The 15,668-nt window shown below is 39.3% G+C and overlaps 1 protein-coding gene across 1 annotated transcript in view; it reads left to right on the top strand.

The window, feature by feature from the left end:
• RIT2 (Ras like without CAAX 2) overlaps window positions 1-15,668 on the top strand; it is a 184,439-nt gene that overhangs the window by 85,580 nt on the left and 83,191 nt on the right. The window contains exon 4 of the mRNA XM_086479821.1: window positions 7,551-7,742. Coding sequence (XP_086335947.1) covers window positions 7,551-7,742 — 192 coding nt within the window. The remainder of the gene's footprint in view (window positions 1-7,550; window positions 7,743-15,668) is intronic.

Here is a 15,668-nt window from a genome sequence, read left to right as displayed (position 1 = left end):
CAGTATCTGTCTTAGCTTTTTACTTGTACGTTCCCAGAGTCAAGACAAGGCGACTGATTTTGTACAATATGGAGTTCATAATATTGCCTTGGAAGGCTGTCAGATTAAGTTCAGAAAGACATTAGTCTGTTAGGAACATGAGCTGCATCTTTTATGTTATCTTTATACTTTTTCCGTCATCAGTGATGTGCGTTTTGTCCTCAGTACAAATTCACAGAAGGAAAGGGATATTGCTGTTTTATAAGAGAAGCAAGGATTCCTTCCTGTAATTATAAGGCGTGAGACACTGACTGATCATTAATCAAGGGACTGATTATAATAATAATCCACTTCCACTGCAGGCTTATAGGCTAATTCTCATTTATACTAATCCCATTTTGAAGTGCTCCTGGATCATTACTAGAGCAGGCGAAAAGGGTCATGAGAGAGGGGTTTGATGTACAACCAGAACAGTGTAGAGACTTGACGCAAAGAAGAATCAATCCCTGTCCTCCAGTGCTTAAACCAGAGCCCTTGCATTTTCTTTGGTCTATGTCTGAGCTGTTATTCAGCTCCCTTCCTTCCTCCCAGTGATGTGGCAGATGGTTTAGGCTGGCACAGGTGGCTGACTACCACCTGCTGCAGATTTTTCTGTATCTTTTGCAATATAACTCCTTTTGTTGTTGCTGTTTGCAATGGATGACTGGAAATAGGAGGGAAGCAAGAAGAGAGAGTGAAGTGATGCTGATATTGTTCAGCGCTTTCTTGTTTTCCGTTGTGTTGTTGCTGGGAACCTACAGCTGGTGCATGTTGGAATCCTGCAAGCAAATGCAACAGCTTTGGATCTTTGATTTCTGTGATGGAAAAAGCATATCTGTTTACTATCTCCTAGTGTAACTTAACCCATGCCAGGGGATAGCATCTCCCAATGCTGAGTGCTGTGAAGGGAAAAATCCTCTATTGGGTTTAGGCACTAGATGTTAGATCCTCTTGATGTCTTGAACTCCGTTGGAAATAACAGCCTTGTAGAAATTAAATTGAAAGTTTAAAATGAAGTGGAGGTCAAGCCTTATCATCCAAATGCGTGAAGGATATAACTGGACAGAGGCTGTGGCTGATATTGTGGACCTCAGAGGATGGGATTGGTATTTAGTCTCTGTTGAGGTAGTGAGAGAGGTATGAAGGAAAGTCATCCCTGGTATCTTGAACACTTCTCTGAGGATGGGTTGAATTACTCTCTGAAGTCAATTCTCTCTCTCTCCCGACTGTAGAGAGAGCCTTGAAGACTAAGTAGAATAGGTGACTACCTCTTCCATGGCAGAAACCAAATGAAACAATACCCGCCCTTTGCATGCAGATTAGTAGCGGTATTATGGTGGCTATAAGATATAATATCCACCCAACTTCCTATCTGGATTTTTTCTCATTTGAAATGTGACTGCTGCAGTTTTCTTGCTGCTTGCTTTTACAAATAAGCTTTTAAGAGACACTTGCTTTTACACCTCACCCTCTCCCCCCCCCCCCCCCCCCCCCCCCGAAAAAAAAACAAGACTAAAAAAGGAGTGAAAACCAAATAATTATCATGGCACTTCTCATCAGAGTACTTTCCTTAGGTAAATCTATTTCAGGAAGTAAAAAAAAAAAAAAGCAAGGCATATTTTATGACAAGCAGTGTCAGGTGAATGATATGTAATCCCAGTGAAGTCAGTTGTGATGTTCATGTGTGTAAGAGAATGTATTAACAGAGAGATATGGGAGTGTTCCAGTTCAGCTTTAAACAATCATTTGATGCTAAAAAATAATATTTGACCATATTGGCAAAAACTTTCTTGAGACAGAAAAATTCTCAACTGTTTTGTGACCAAAAATTCTGTTGTTTTCTTGGGTTTTTTTAAGTGAACAATGCATTTTCACATATTTCTTTTGTGTTGTACGATCTTTACTTTTGATTCTCTCACTCACTATTTGAAAGTGGTTTTTTTCCCCACTGCGTTTCCTGTGTCCTTTTTGTTCATTTTACCTTTGTTTGTTCGTTGTCATAAATGAACAATATCCTGCCTATTTCCAAGAACATACCGCTCCCTCCCTGACTGTTCTCTAGAAATGTAAAAAAAACCCCTTCATAATAAGAATGACCCCTGTGGTAATCAGGGAGATGGCTTTGATTAAGAACATCTGTTAGCACATTCCCAGTTCTAAAGTCAAGCAGAACATAAGACAAGAAGATATAGAAAGTGGCATTTCTCAAACTGTGAGGCTGGCCTCCCTGGGGAGACTCTGACCTCTTCCAAAGATACAAGCCAAGATCATAAAAAAATAACAGACATCAAAATGTGTGGAGTGTGTGTGTAGTTTGAAAAACATGACACCTTTGTTTCTGAGGCGCTGCATCTTTAAATTTCTAAGCACTACACTTCTGAGGAGTGTGGAGGAGGACTGCACTTCTAAGCATTGCGCCATGTTTACTCCTCAAACACATCACAACACTATGAAAAAGAAGGGACAGATACAATGACCCCGTGCTCATTGCTCGTGTCCTTTTTTTTTTTTTGTTAATTCTTCTCTTCTCCTCCTCTTTCTCTTATCCTTTTCGGGCTGACAAAGCTGTCTGTTAGCAATGCGTAACACAGGGATCCAGGAGAATTTGCTTTGGTTTTGAATTCTGCTGATGTAAAACAATGATGTGGAAGAGGTTGCTTCTTAACAATTTCTATTCTGAATTGGGTAAAAGCTTTTCTATCCCAGTGCTCTTTCTGCAACATTGTTAGGGAAGAAATACCTATGAAACAGGAAAGAACCAGGCTTGGCTTCAGTGAACTTTGTGATACAACTTCTTAGGTTATTTCAGTCAGCAAGGTAGAGCTGTCCTGAGCTGAACATTACATCCAGACTGCTATGTTTGGTAGCAACCCATAAACTAATCCTTCAATGCATATAGGTATCCAACTGTAGTCTATCTGACTTTGCTGCTCAATGTCTTTATTTCCTCTTCTGGAGACATTAAGGTACTGATCTTATTTGGAAAGAATTCTATTCACTAATGAAAAACAGAAAACGTCCAAGTTCTCTTTATATTTCTGTGAAAACAATATGGACTTTAAAACTAAAGTAAATATTGCTCTTTATGAAAAGCTTTATCTTGCTCATCATGAAAAGTGAGATACAAGAAGATTAATCAAGATGGCAGACAAAAACCAGAGGTTAAATTCTTCTTTGCTAAGTTGTTCTCTGAAAAGCTAACAGAAAAAGCAAGCATATACAGAAGGATATACATAACAGGGACAGTCTTCCAAGGATCAGTATGGGAAGTATTTCTTGGGTGTGAATGGATTGGATTATGAAAGACAAAGTGTTGCTGGAGTTGAAACTTTTCACAGATGTAAAAGGCAACAAGCTAGGTTTCTACAGATACAATGGCAACTAAATCAAGACCAGGAAAATTGTGGGGCTGCTGCTAAAATGAGTGAGTGGCCTAATGATGAGGAACATGGAAAGGACTAACACATTTAGGACTTTCTCTATCCCAGCCTTTACAGGCAAGATGTGCTTTTATGCCTCCCATGTTTTTGTGCCTCCCAGGAAAGTCTGAGGAAGAGATACGCTGCTCTTAGTAGAGGGGGATCAAAAAAAGTCAAGTTAATTAAGCTGGGTGTATGCAGTTGGATACACTGGGATGGGACGCATCTCAGCACGCTGAGGGAGCTGCTCTGTATTGTGGTGAGGCCATTCTGTCAACTTTGACAAATCATGTGAAATGAGTGAAACAGTTAAAGGGAGATGTGGCATCTATTTAAGAGCAACATGATCATTGACAGATTTTCTTCTTAACTGTCTTCAACAACAGGTAGACATATATAATCATATGAGGAATAGTATCAGGCTTTTCTGCATTTCATTATAATGGAAAAAGAAAAGGAATAAGTTATGCTGCCTTCTTTCAACTTCTAGAAAAGTTTTATTTTGTTTCTATCCAAACTTGGTGCTTGTTATCAAGTATAATATCTCTCCCAAGAAGAACAGTGATTTTGTTTCAGAAGATTTCTTACCACGCTTTTCCGTCAAGCCTTAGTCATAATACACAGGAGAGTATTAGAGACTGATGTCAAGCTGCAAAGTGCTATAAGCATGACAAATCTTCACTTTAATTCTCAGAACTGATTTCCTTTTGAGGAGGTGTGATTTCCTTATGTCTCTTCCCTTTGGCATTTACTGACTTTGGAATGTTTCATATTTTCCCCTTACTGAGTAGCAAATGGTATCTAGTACTATTCCTGAATAATTTTTTAAAAAGACACTTTTACAGCAGGAAACAATTAAAGAAGATATTAGTGTGCCAGCTGCACAGATACACTGTCGCTTATTTTATAAAAGAACCAGACAAAATATAAAAATAAAACCACTGAAAAATCTGTTAAGCCTTTGGGTCCACCTCCATCTATCTCTGAACATTCACAAAACCCAGCTGAACTTGGATTTTGGTTCTGCTTACTACAGAGGTACATTTAAACTGTGAAATCTGGAGCAAGACTTGAAGAAAAAAATGAACAAAGAGACTCAATTACTTAATTCTATTGATTCTTTTTCTTAGTGGATATTCTTATGTTTGGGTTCTTGGTGAACAGGGAAAAAAAACCCTCTTTTTTTTTGAAACCCAAGAAAAGACTTATTTATGTTTTACCTTGGAGTCTTTGACTCTATAATGAGCATTAATGCCAAGGGGAAAAAGTTGAGAAGTGAAAGTCAAAATCAAAAAATAAGAATGGAAATGACTGAATTAACAACAGAACACCAAATGAATGTCCCCAATCCAGCTTACACAGAATAATTCATGGCTCTGATGAACCACTGCAAAGAGGACACTAAAGTATTTTGGCTGTTTAGTCTAATATATCAGCAGCAATAACATGTCGTAATAAAAAATTGCAGAAGTAAATTCATTCATATCATTAAAGTCATAACTATGCCCAGACATGATCCAGAATGCACAGGTGAATTTCTCTGACTCAGGAATGGCAGTGCCTAAAAATTGAGCACTTTGTTCCTTTGGAATGATTCAGTGTGTAAAATTAGGAACCCAGAGTCTCCTGTCAGTCAAGGCAAGCCGCTAAGCATTCCTGTGGAGTGATCCTGGGAGTCCTCATGCTGCAGAAAGTCACTTACTGTGAGTAACTTAAACAGGGATATATGATCTAGTTCCTTCTTAATTTGCCATAAATGTTATAAATGAGTGTACAAAATTCTGAGCACTTTCTAGAGGTGGAACATCTCACTTAAGCAGAGCTCATTCTTTGCAAAAGGCTGTACAGAATAATCGTACAGTATTACAGTAGCTGATTTATGAAACCTCTGTCCCAGGAAGACAGGTCATCTGGGCTGGGATTTAGGTTCCACACCAAAATATCTACTTTTAGGTGTGTCATTGGAGCTAGCAGCTCCATTCAGTTTTATAAATGTTCAGCTCACTCTAAAAGACATAAACAAAAAAATTTAGATAATTACATAACTAAAGATAGAACTATTTTTCATCAGCAGAAGCAATATGTAGTTCATTAATTGCATTGACTATCTCACCATTATCTATAACGGGGGTTTAGATGGTGGCTTGCAGTTACGCAGACAGCTAAATTCAGGAGCCTTCATCCACAAGTTTAACTTCATATAAAGTTTCTACTGCCTGCTCAGCCTGAAGGGATCCTGTCTTGTTCAGCTCCTCCTAGGAAGGAGACTAGCCTACTAATCATGGTGCAGAACACTTCTAGGTGACTGATGCAAAGAGAAGAAAACTGGGGACACAGGGGATGAGGGGCTGTAGAGAGACCCTTGTTCTGGCAGGAAAGCTTGGGATCTGAGGGTGAGTAAGGGAGAGGGAGGATGTGTTTAGTCATTAACACTCTGCCCATAACTGGAGACCTTGGGTATGATCTCCAGTTTGGTATTGCATTGTTTATTAATCCAGTATCTAATGCAGATGGCAGGCAAAGACCTGGGAACAGAGACAGATCTACATTCATTCTTTTGCCTGAAATAGCAGAGTGCAGAATCTGTCTTCTGTGTTTCTCCCCACCGCTGCCCTACTTCTTACACATCCAGCTTCAAGAGGATGGGATGTAATGTGGCCTGCTCCACTTTATGCTGCAGCTTGTTAGTTAATAAACTCTCCTGGGGTGCCAGTGGTGATAGTTTAGAGATTTTGAAATTCTTAGTAACTCTCAAAGCAGAATCCTACCTTAAAGTGCCTATTAGTCTGCTATTTTGGAGCTTAGTCTATGAACTTTTTCCTGTAGCAGGTGAAATATTTTGAATGATATATAAGAAAGCCCTTGGGTAAAAGATACGTCATGAATAAATGATAATGGTCAACACGAAAATCTATTCACAGGAAGTATTATCAATCAACATGAGTGACTATTGAGAGACATTTAAGGCTGAGACTTTTAAAAGAGCATAAGCAACCCATTTCCCTTCAATTTTCAGCAAGAACTGAGGTGATATATATATAACCTAAACTGGATATATTTAAAAATCCTAGCCTAAATTCTCAACAGAGTAAAAAATGCAGGACTTGATATTGCATCCTGCTGCTCATAGAACGGTCCAATGTTGATATGTGTATTCCTTCCTTTATCAGACCGTCCTGCATCTTAATATCTCTGGAGAACTGATTGTGCCAGGAGGATTCTGATCCTGACCGACAGTTGCCATGGTATTGGGTTATTCTGGGCTGTGATCAAGAAGAGCAAACAAACTTGAAAAAGAAACTGGCTTTAAAACATATTCTCAAGCCACAGTGCCTGAGACTAGCTTTTGAAAACTAAATCTTGATTTTTGTACAATGTGGCAGTTGTTAAATACATTTTTAAAACCATATTGATAACCAGAGGTGTTGCTGTGACAATAAATACATACATAAATAGAGAAAAATGCAAGAGGGGAAAATTGGGCCAATTCTCACACTATTTAAAATTGTTCATTTTCATTTAATAGTATTATCCCACACTGAACTGAAATCCCCGGTTTCTCTGAAAGTATTTGAAAGAGTAGAATTTTTTGCAGATTATATTCCTGTTTTACTAGGCACTATTCCAAAGCTGGTGAGAGTTAATGAACATCTTTTTGATATGACTGAGCTTTTGAATTGAGTGCATAATAAGGAGTTTGTACCTGTCTCCAATCCCTAGATAGTACTCTAGTTGTTCTTTTACACCTGTTAGCATTCACTCAATTGCAAGTCATCTATGTGTACCAAAACCACTGCATAAGATTCTAGAAATACACGAGACAGTATTTTCTGTATGCAGGCACTGGCATAATAAGTTCATATGCTTAAAGGATAAAGTTCCCTTGATGAAAAAAGAAAAAAAAAAAAAAGGTCCTAAGAGAAATCCTGGTGTTTATTATCCAGGATCATGGCCCCTGAAGGATGCACAAGTTTCATCAAGCAGTATTTAAAACAGTAAAACAAGTAATGTGAAATTACATAGGGAATGGAGGAAACTTTTCAGCAAGTTCCTTATTTACAGATGGATAATTTTGTTTGCCAAATTACTGAGCATGTTCTTCCTATTCCACAGGCAGAATTCACAGCCATGAGAGACCAATACATGCGAGGTGGAGAAGGCTTCATTATCTGCTACTCCATCACAGACCGCCAATCCTTTCAAGAAGCTGCTGAGTTTAAGGAACTCATTTATCGTGTCCGGCACACCTATGACATCCCCTTGGTGCTGGTGGGAAACAAAATAGATCTTGAAGAGTTCAGACAGGTAAGCAACATCTCTGCTGGTTTTGGCTTGGTTTTCCTTGGCTACCTCAGGGGTTTCTGTAGCATATGTTGTACGGCACTACTGAGAATTATTAACACAAGATGAGGTTTAATCAAAGAGCAACACACTAGGAGTGGCAATAAGTTAAGGACTTAGCAGTACTTTTCACTCATATGTTATCGATCTTAAAGTAGCCTTGGCCAATCACATCCAAATGTTCTTTGTTTTTACTTGAAAAGGAATCTTGCTATTTTTGTTGTAAGTTATATGTATGTTCAGCACAGAAAACGATTCAGTCAAGATCTTCATGCCAAAAAAAACTGTTTTCTTTGGAAGTTGCCAGCCATGAAATACTGATTTTTTTTATTATTTCTTTTCATAAATATACTAGATTTAATTAAAGGTTTCTCAAACTCAGACTGAAAAAAGTTCTGGTTGAAATAGTCGTAGGATCATGAAGTGGTTTGGGCTGGGACCTCAATGATCATCTAATTCCTTCCACTACACCACTCCAAGCCCCATCCAACCTGGCCTTGAGCACTGCCAGGGAGGGGGCAGCCACAGCTTCTCTGGGGAACCTGTTCCAGTGACTCACCACCCACACAGTGAAGAACTTCTTCCTAAAATCTAATCTAAATTTTTTTTTCAGTTTAAAAACAGAAAAAGAGTAAGTAATTTTTTCAGTTTAAAAACTGTCAGAGAGACCTGAACAGGCTGCAGAACTGGGCGGGGAGAAATGTAATGAAATACAACAAGGGCAAGTGCAGGGTCTTGCATCTGGGAAAGAACAACCCTATGTACCAGTACAAGCTGGGGACTGAGCTGTTGGAGAGTAGCGTAGGGGAAAGGGACCTGGGGCTCCTGGTGGGCAGCAGGATGGCCATGAGCCAGCAATGTGCCCTCGTGGCCAAGAAGGCCAATGGCATCCTGGGGTGGATTAGGAGTGGTGTGGTCAGTAGGTCGAGGGAGGTTCTCCTCCCCCTCTGCTCTGCCCTGGTGAGACCCCATCTGGAATAGTGTGTCCAGTTCTGGGCCCCTCAGTTCAGAAGGACGGGGAACTGCTGGAAAGAGTCCAGCACAGAGCCACAGAGATGATGAAGGGGGTGGAACCTCTCCCTTATGAGGAAAGGCTGAGGGAGCTGGGTCTCTTTAGCTTGGAGGAGACTGAGGGGTGACCTCATTAATGTTTATAAATATGTAAAGGGCGAGTGTCAGGAGGGTGGAGCCAGGCTCTTCTCGGTGATGGCCAATGACAGGACAAGGGGCAACAGGTGCAGGCTGGAGTACAGGAGGTTCCACGAAAACATAAGGAAAAACTTTTTCCACTGTAAGAGTGACAGAGCACTGGAACAGGCTGCCCAGAGAGGTTGTGGAGTCTCCTTCTCTGGAGACATTCAAAACCCACCTGGACACGTTCCTGTGTGACCAGCTCTAGGTGGTCCTGCTCTGGCAGGGGGGTTGGACCAGATGATCTTTAAAGGTCCTTTCCAACCCCTGACATTCTGTGATTCTGTGACTCTGTGAAAACTGTTACCCCTCGTCCTATCACTACGTGTCCATCCCCATCTTTCCTGTAGGCCCCCTTGAAGTTCTGGAAGGCCACAGTACAAGGTCTCCTGGGAGCAAACTCTCTCAGTGTGTCCTCACAAGGGAGCTGCTTCAGACTCCTGACCATCTTCGTGGCCTCCTTTGGACTCACTCAAGCAGGTCCATGTCTGTTTTATGCTGAGGGCCCCAGAGCTGGAGACAGCACTCCAGGTGGGGTCTCACCAGAGCAGAGCAGAGGGGCAGAATCCCCTCCCTCGACCTGCTGGCCACGCTGCTTTTGATGCAGCCCAGGATGCGATTGGCCTTCTGGGCTGTGAGCACACATTGCTGGCTTATGTTCAGTTTTGCATCCATCAACACTCCCGAATACTTCTCTGCAGGGCTGCTCTCCATCCACTCATCCCCCAGCCTGTATCTGTGCTTAGGATTGCCCTGACCTAGGTGCAGGACCTTGCACTTGGCTTTGTTGAACTCCACGAGATTTGCATGGGCCCACCTCTTCAGCCTGTCAAGGTGCCTCTGGATGGCCTCCCTTCCCTCCAGCATGTCCATCGCACCACACAGCTTGGTGTCATCAGAAAACTTGCTAACAAATACATATGTTATCTTTGCCTGAAAATCCAGTGGCTGTGTTATTAGAGTGTTCAGATAAAATGGGGCCATGCAAGACTTGAATTCACTTTGATTTATATACAAGATTTGAGCCAGCACCATCCACAGAGCAACAGATTTCTTTGACTATAAGGGCATTGACTGTGAATTTCTCAAAGTCTTTAGTGATCTTTGCTCACTCTTTTCCTTTTGCTTCCTCTCTGCTTCCTCCTTGCTGTTTGTATTGATGTGTGTGTATGCAAGGGAGTGAGTTAGAGGGACTCCATCTTAGAAATGGCTCATTTGTAACTCAGTACTGAACGGAAAATATCCTCAATCCTAAGCAGAAGCTTTGAAAAGGGAAAAAAAAAAAAAAAAAGATTTTCCTATATGGAAATCTTAAGAGGCTCTTTATACACACTACAATTGCTTTCAAATGACTGACTTCTGTGCAGACATATGTAACAGTTAAATCAAATGGTGTTTTTCAGTTCATTAACATCTGTGCTCACATGATCCTGTCTACTCTCTTCCACTTATCTTGTCACTCTTCTCTCCATTTCTTTGTCTTCTTTCTTCTACCTGAAGAATATCCAAGGTGATGCTAAGCCTGAAATTAGTTCCTGAAGATCTGATGATGTACATTTAAAACTTCACATCTGTTTCCAAATCATTGACTTTCTCCCTAAATCAGATTGTGACAAAACCTTAATGGTGACAATCCAGCTGCAGTTTAAGATGCAGCTTGAGACTTCAAACAACAGTGCCATGTGCAATATGCAGTAAAATCTCTGCAACTTCTGGGAAGGGATATGGATTCAGCTGTTTTGAGACAATAGGACATTGCATCCAGAAATGGGATATGATTGATTACCTACAGTCACCTATAGATGAAGTTTTCTATATTTCAGAATATAGATGAATATTCTATTCACTTAAAGATACGAAGACTCTCTTCCAGTGATATTTGGCACTACTTCTTTCTGATCTTATGTTGTGTTGGGCTTTTATATTTTAATCACTCTCAACACGTATAAAAATGCATGCCTGACTTAACTGTTTTACATGCTCCTTGATGACCTTGTCTGGTCTCCCAAACAGGAAAATCAGTGTGCATGAATGTCTGAATTGGGTATCACAAACAGCACTCAAGATTAAAGAGCATGTGGAGGCTTTTGGGAATGATATTAGAAATTATGCCTTTGAGATGTGACAGGCACACAAAAAACTGTTATATAAGGTTTTCTCTGAAGATCCTGCCTGCATGTGTATCAAGGCAATTCCAAATAATGGTCCTATATTTTTATAAAAGAATTCAATGAGCCAAGATTTAGGTCTTCAGAATCCTTTCCTCCGTAAGCCCTCTGCAACTGTCAATAATTACGGCAATGTCAGAAGGGTTTTGTCAAATATTCTGCAATCCAGACTTTGAGCCATGGGTCAGCCTTAGCCTTACATCAAAGACTAGAAATCTAACACAATGCAGATCTGGCCCTTTGAGTAAAGCACTTGAATATGACTATGTCTATACAAGCAAGCTGTATGAATCAGGTAGGAGTAGAGCTGTAGAACAAAGCAATTTATTCTGAAGTTCACTTTTCAGGAATTAATTTTTAACTTTGGACTAGCTCTACTCGAGGGCCATTGTCTCCATGATTAGTTGATGCTGAGGTGTACAAGTAGCGCTCCTGGAGCATATCTTCACTTAAATTTCGTGCATAGTTCAGGTCATGTTCTCAGAGACCACTCCACAGTTCAAAGCAAAGCATGGTTAAGTGGAAGTGATTAGGAGATACTGCTCCCAGTGCTGCTCTGACCTAAACTAAAGCACTAGCACATGGGAGGTCATCTCTGTGCCCAGCTTTAAGAGCATGTTAATGGACTTCGGGAACTCATTATTTCAGAACTAGGATGTGAGCTTGCACTGTATATTTAAATGAACAAACACTGATATATCTACGCTTACTCATTGGGTTAAGCAATATCTAGGTAACTTGATGAACTGTGGGAAGGTACATGAAAGGAATCTTTTCAAGGTCATGTATTGTAGTTACAGCTTCATTAAAAGCGCTTGGATGGTGAAGAGTGGTAGCCAGCTAACTCTGGGCTGACAGACAGCCATGAGATGATGATAACTGGCATTAACATATCAATAAAGAAACAAGGAGGTACACAAACGTACCAAATTCAAACAACTGAGAAACAGTAGGTGTCAGAATGCAATTAGCCAGATCGGAATTTGGCCGGGGCACGAGGCTAATATTGTCGCTTTGTTTAATGACATTTTTCTCCTAGGAAAGTCATTAAAGCTACCGTAATGTTATTCATGGTATTTGGAAACATAACATTAGGACCAATGTTCCCAGGCACCATTTCCATTTAATGACAATTCTACAACAATCAGACAGGCTGTAGTAGCTTGGTCAGACAAGGCCCTTTTTCAAAATGCAATCCCCTAATACATTTAATGATGTATGTCACTTGCCTCAAATCTATCAAAAGAATTACAAGAATAAAACTAATCTGCAATTAAAATTTTGTGTTAGGAGAAACACTACTGGAAAACAAACCGAACAAGCCTATTATTTTTTAAATAATGTTTTTATTTTCTGATGGTCTCAGTGAAATTGTTGTTGTCTTTAAGTATGCCTGTCATTTTTAACCTCTCAAGAAATGTTTTGTCTGTTCTCCTTCTTAAAACAGTTTTAATTACATTCATCAGCCTAAAGAACAACCACTTTCCATTTTCTCTGAAACAATGTGAGGGAACAACTGTGTAAAAACTGTGGGGAAAAAATATAATAACTCATTATCTTGATGTGCATACCCAATCTGGAGGCAAGGCTCCCTCCATCCTCCATTCCCTTCCACCCACTTCTACTGCAGCTGCATCTGGTCCTTTCTGACCTTGTTCTGTGTTCAGAGATTCACTGAGAAAGTGAAGGGGAATGAATGGTTAAGGCATTCATCTGTGTCCATTCTTTGATTTGTAGCCATTGCTCTAAAAACATTTAAATATCATATGTATTTTAATCTCTGTCCTACTGTAAGCCCATACTTGCTTAATGTAAAAAATAGAGCACTAAGTGCTTGATTAGAAATCATTTTAATTTCAGTGTTTTCTAACATTAAAGTACTTAGATTAATAAAGATAACTCTATATCTTTTAACATCATTAGACTTTCAGAAACATTTAGAAACAGATGATACGAAGTACCATAGATACTTTTACTTTGGGTAAGTTTTACCCCAGACAAACATCTGGTTCTTACTCAAGTTTAAAATCTGTATAATAGATAAATATCTAATTAAAACATATTCATCCTTAAAAAATACAACAAACATCAGATCCTATTTGAGCTCATGCCATGCTAATGCTAAATTTCAGCTTCTAATTAAAATGTTTTATAACAAAGAGACATGGCACTGCTGAAAGTTTGCTTGAAAAAAAAATCCAGAAGGCTTTGCCTACTGATCATTGCAATATGTTACATTCAGCAATTCAGAGGGGAGCTACCTACCTAAGCTACTTTGAACAATATGTTGTAGCTCTGAGCTGGAAAGAATTCTTTCTAGCAGCTTTTTCAAACTTTCAATGTGGATGTGAGAACCCCTCTGGAAATTCTACCTATGTAGAAACCACATAGCCTTCAAAGAGTGTTTTTTCCTATACGCTTTTGTCTGATCCCAGAGGAATAAGCTGTGGGCTCAGTCAAGTCCATGGATAACATCTTTATGTCCATTGAGTCCAAGGTTACGAGGGCAGCTCACGCTTCATTCAGCTCTTGGCCTCTCTGCGAAGCCTGTCATCAAAGTTGTTAGTTTTGCCAGCACAGTCTTGGTCTGTAGAATTATGCAGTTGTTTACTCTTCCACACATGAGTTGTCTTAGTGGCTTCAAGCATAAATTTGAGCAGGAGCAGTGCTTTTGAAAGCACTTCCTTCCTTCTCTCTCCCTCTACAGCTTTCCTTTTTCAGTAGGAAATAGAAAATCTCTCTTTAACATGGAACAATATCTTACTTGGAGTGTAAATTAGTTGCAGAGGATTCATTATATTTTCTTTCTAAGGTTTTATTATACCATAAGATAATTCTCAAACCAGGATTATAGTGGCTCAATACGCTCCCATGATCTGAACTAGCTGCCCGCAGAACACTCTCACTTTGATGATGTTTTACCCTAGAATTTGTTCAAGATGAGCTGACGGTTTATCAGATACTGTGAGCATCAACTTTTCGATTTCTCATTTTGACAGTTGCTCTATTTTCATGCTGGCTTCTAAAACCTTGAAATATCTGTTGAGTCTGAGGCAGCTAATGCTTTTGTTTGTGTTTTTTTTAACATACTTTGATTTAGTTTCTTTTGTGTGAATAACAGTTCAGCATATTTCAAACTTCATCAGTCTATACCTTCTGGTGCCTACCTGAGACACTGAAAATACTTAAAGAATATGACATTATATTCTATTTCCGTTTTCCAGTGCATGTCTATGAAGCACTGTTTACTAGATGCTCTCTTACTCATATTAGTCATGAAATTGCACTATTCTGAACTTCTTACCTTAGCATCAGGCCGAATTCCTTTGCTTTTTTGATTTAAACTGGTCTGAAATTTTTAAATGTACTTTACCACCAGCAGTTCCATTTTCTCTTAAAGACATTTGGGTTGAAGAGTCTGTTTATTGAAGACTTGTTTCCCATTTATCAGGCCAGTGCCCTATACAAAGAATTAAATATTTTTTTTTCTGAACTTTCTAACTGCAAACGAAGAGAAATGCATTTTTGCTATTTAGTGACAAAGAATAGTATACATTTGAGTTAGCTATAGACATGGTAAAGTGATTAGACTAAATGAGTCGGCCAGATTATCTATAAACTCAACGCAGAAAACCAGAATTTATCACATATCCTAGGACTGCATCATAAAATGAGATGTATCTGCACTTGAAGACGTCTGCTTTCTGTTGAGGTAGAGGGAGGCATGGAAGGCTAGTTTCCTAGCCTTTATACAGCAATACTTGGCTGAGATGAAGACTAACAAATTTTTTATTACACCCTTTCAGTAAAGAATCTAAAGTTATTGACTCATTTTTTTTGTTATTGTAGCTGCTAACTACAAACTAGACTTTTGAAGCATTCTCAACTTCCCTTTGGTTTTTGAATGAATAAAATCTAATAAACAGTCATTCTTAGGTGGTGCTTCCTTCTAAAGATCAGCATGAGCTGTGTTCTTAAAATATCTCAGATATATTCAGGCAAGCTTACCCCAAATAAGGACTAGAAAAAACATAGTGGTATCCTTAATGGAAAAAAGCCAGAGGAGAATATGGCACAAGTGAGCAAATTCTTCACTATTATTTGCATGTTGCAATGGATTTTTACATTCATTCATTCATCCATCTTGATGTCATCTTGGCTGTTCATTTTCTGTGGACATCCATGGAGTTCCATTTTGCTGGTAAGAACGCCTACTGAAAATGTATTACACTTGTAAGGAGCTGCCATCATCACTTACATTCACTTGCTTACATATTGCCTTCCCCACATGACATCACATCATATTCTTTGTTTGCTCTTCAAATTCTGAGTAATATAAGCCGTTTTTGCTGTTTTGATGGAGCTATGACAGTTCTGTGCATATTTGGAACTAAATCCACTGAAGTTGTCATGATGTTTTAAAATAAAAGAAAACTGTCAAACCTTTGATAACCACTTTCTTACATTACCAAAATATGTATCTGGATTCTGTCGTGTTCCTCCACACCTCTAATTTCTATTTTTAATTGAT

Source organism: Leptosomus discolor, chromosome Z, assembly GCF_034619465.1.
Source record: "Leptosomus discolor isolate bLepDis1 chromosome Z, bLepDis1.hap2, whole genome shotgun sequence".
In the NCBI taxonomy this organism is placed as follows: domain Eukaryota; kingdom Metazoa; phylum Chordata; class Aves; order Leptosomiformes; family Leptosomidae; genus Leptosomus; species Leptosomus discolor.
This window is presented reverse-complemented; position numbering and strand designations above follow the sequence as displayed.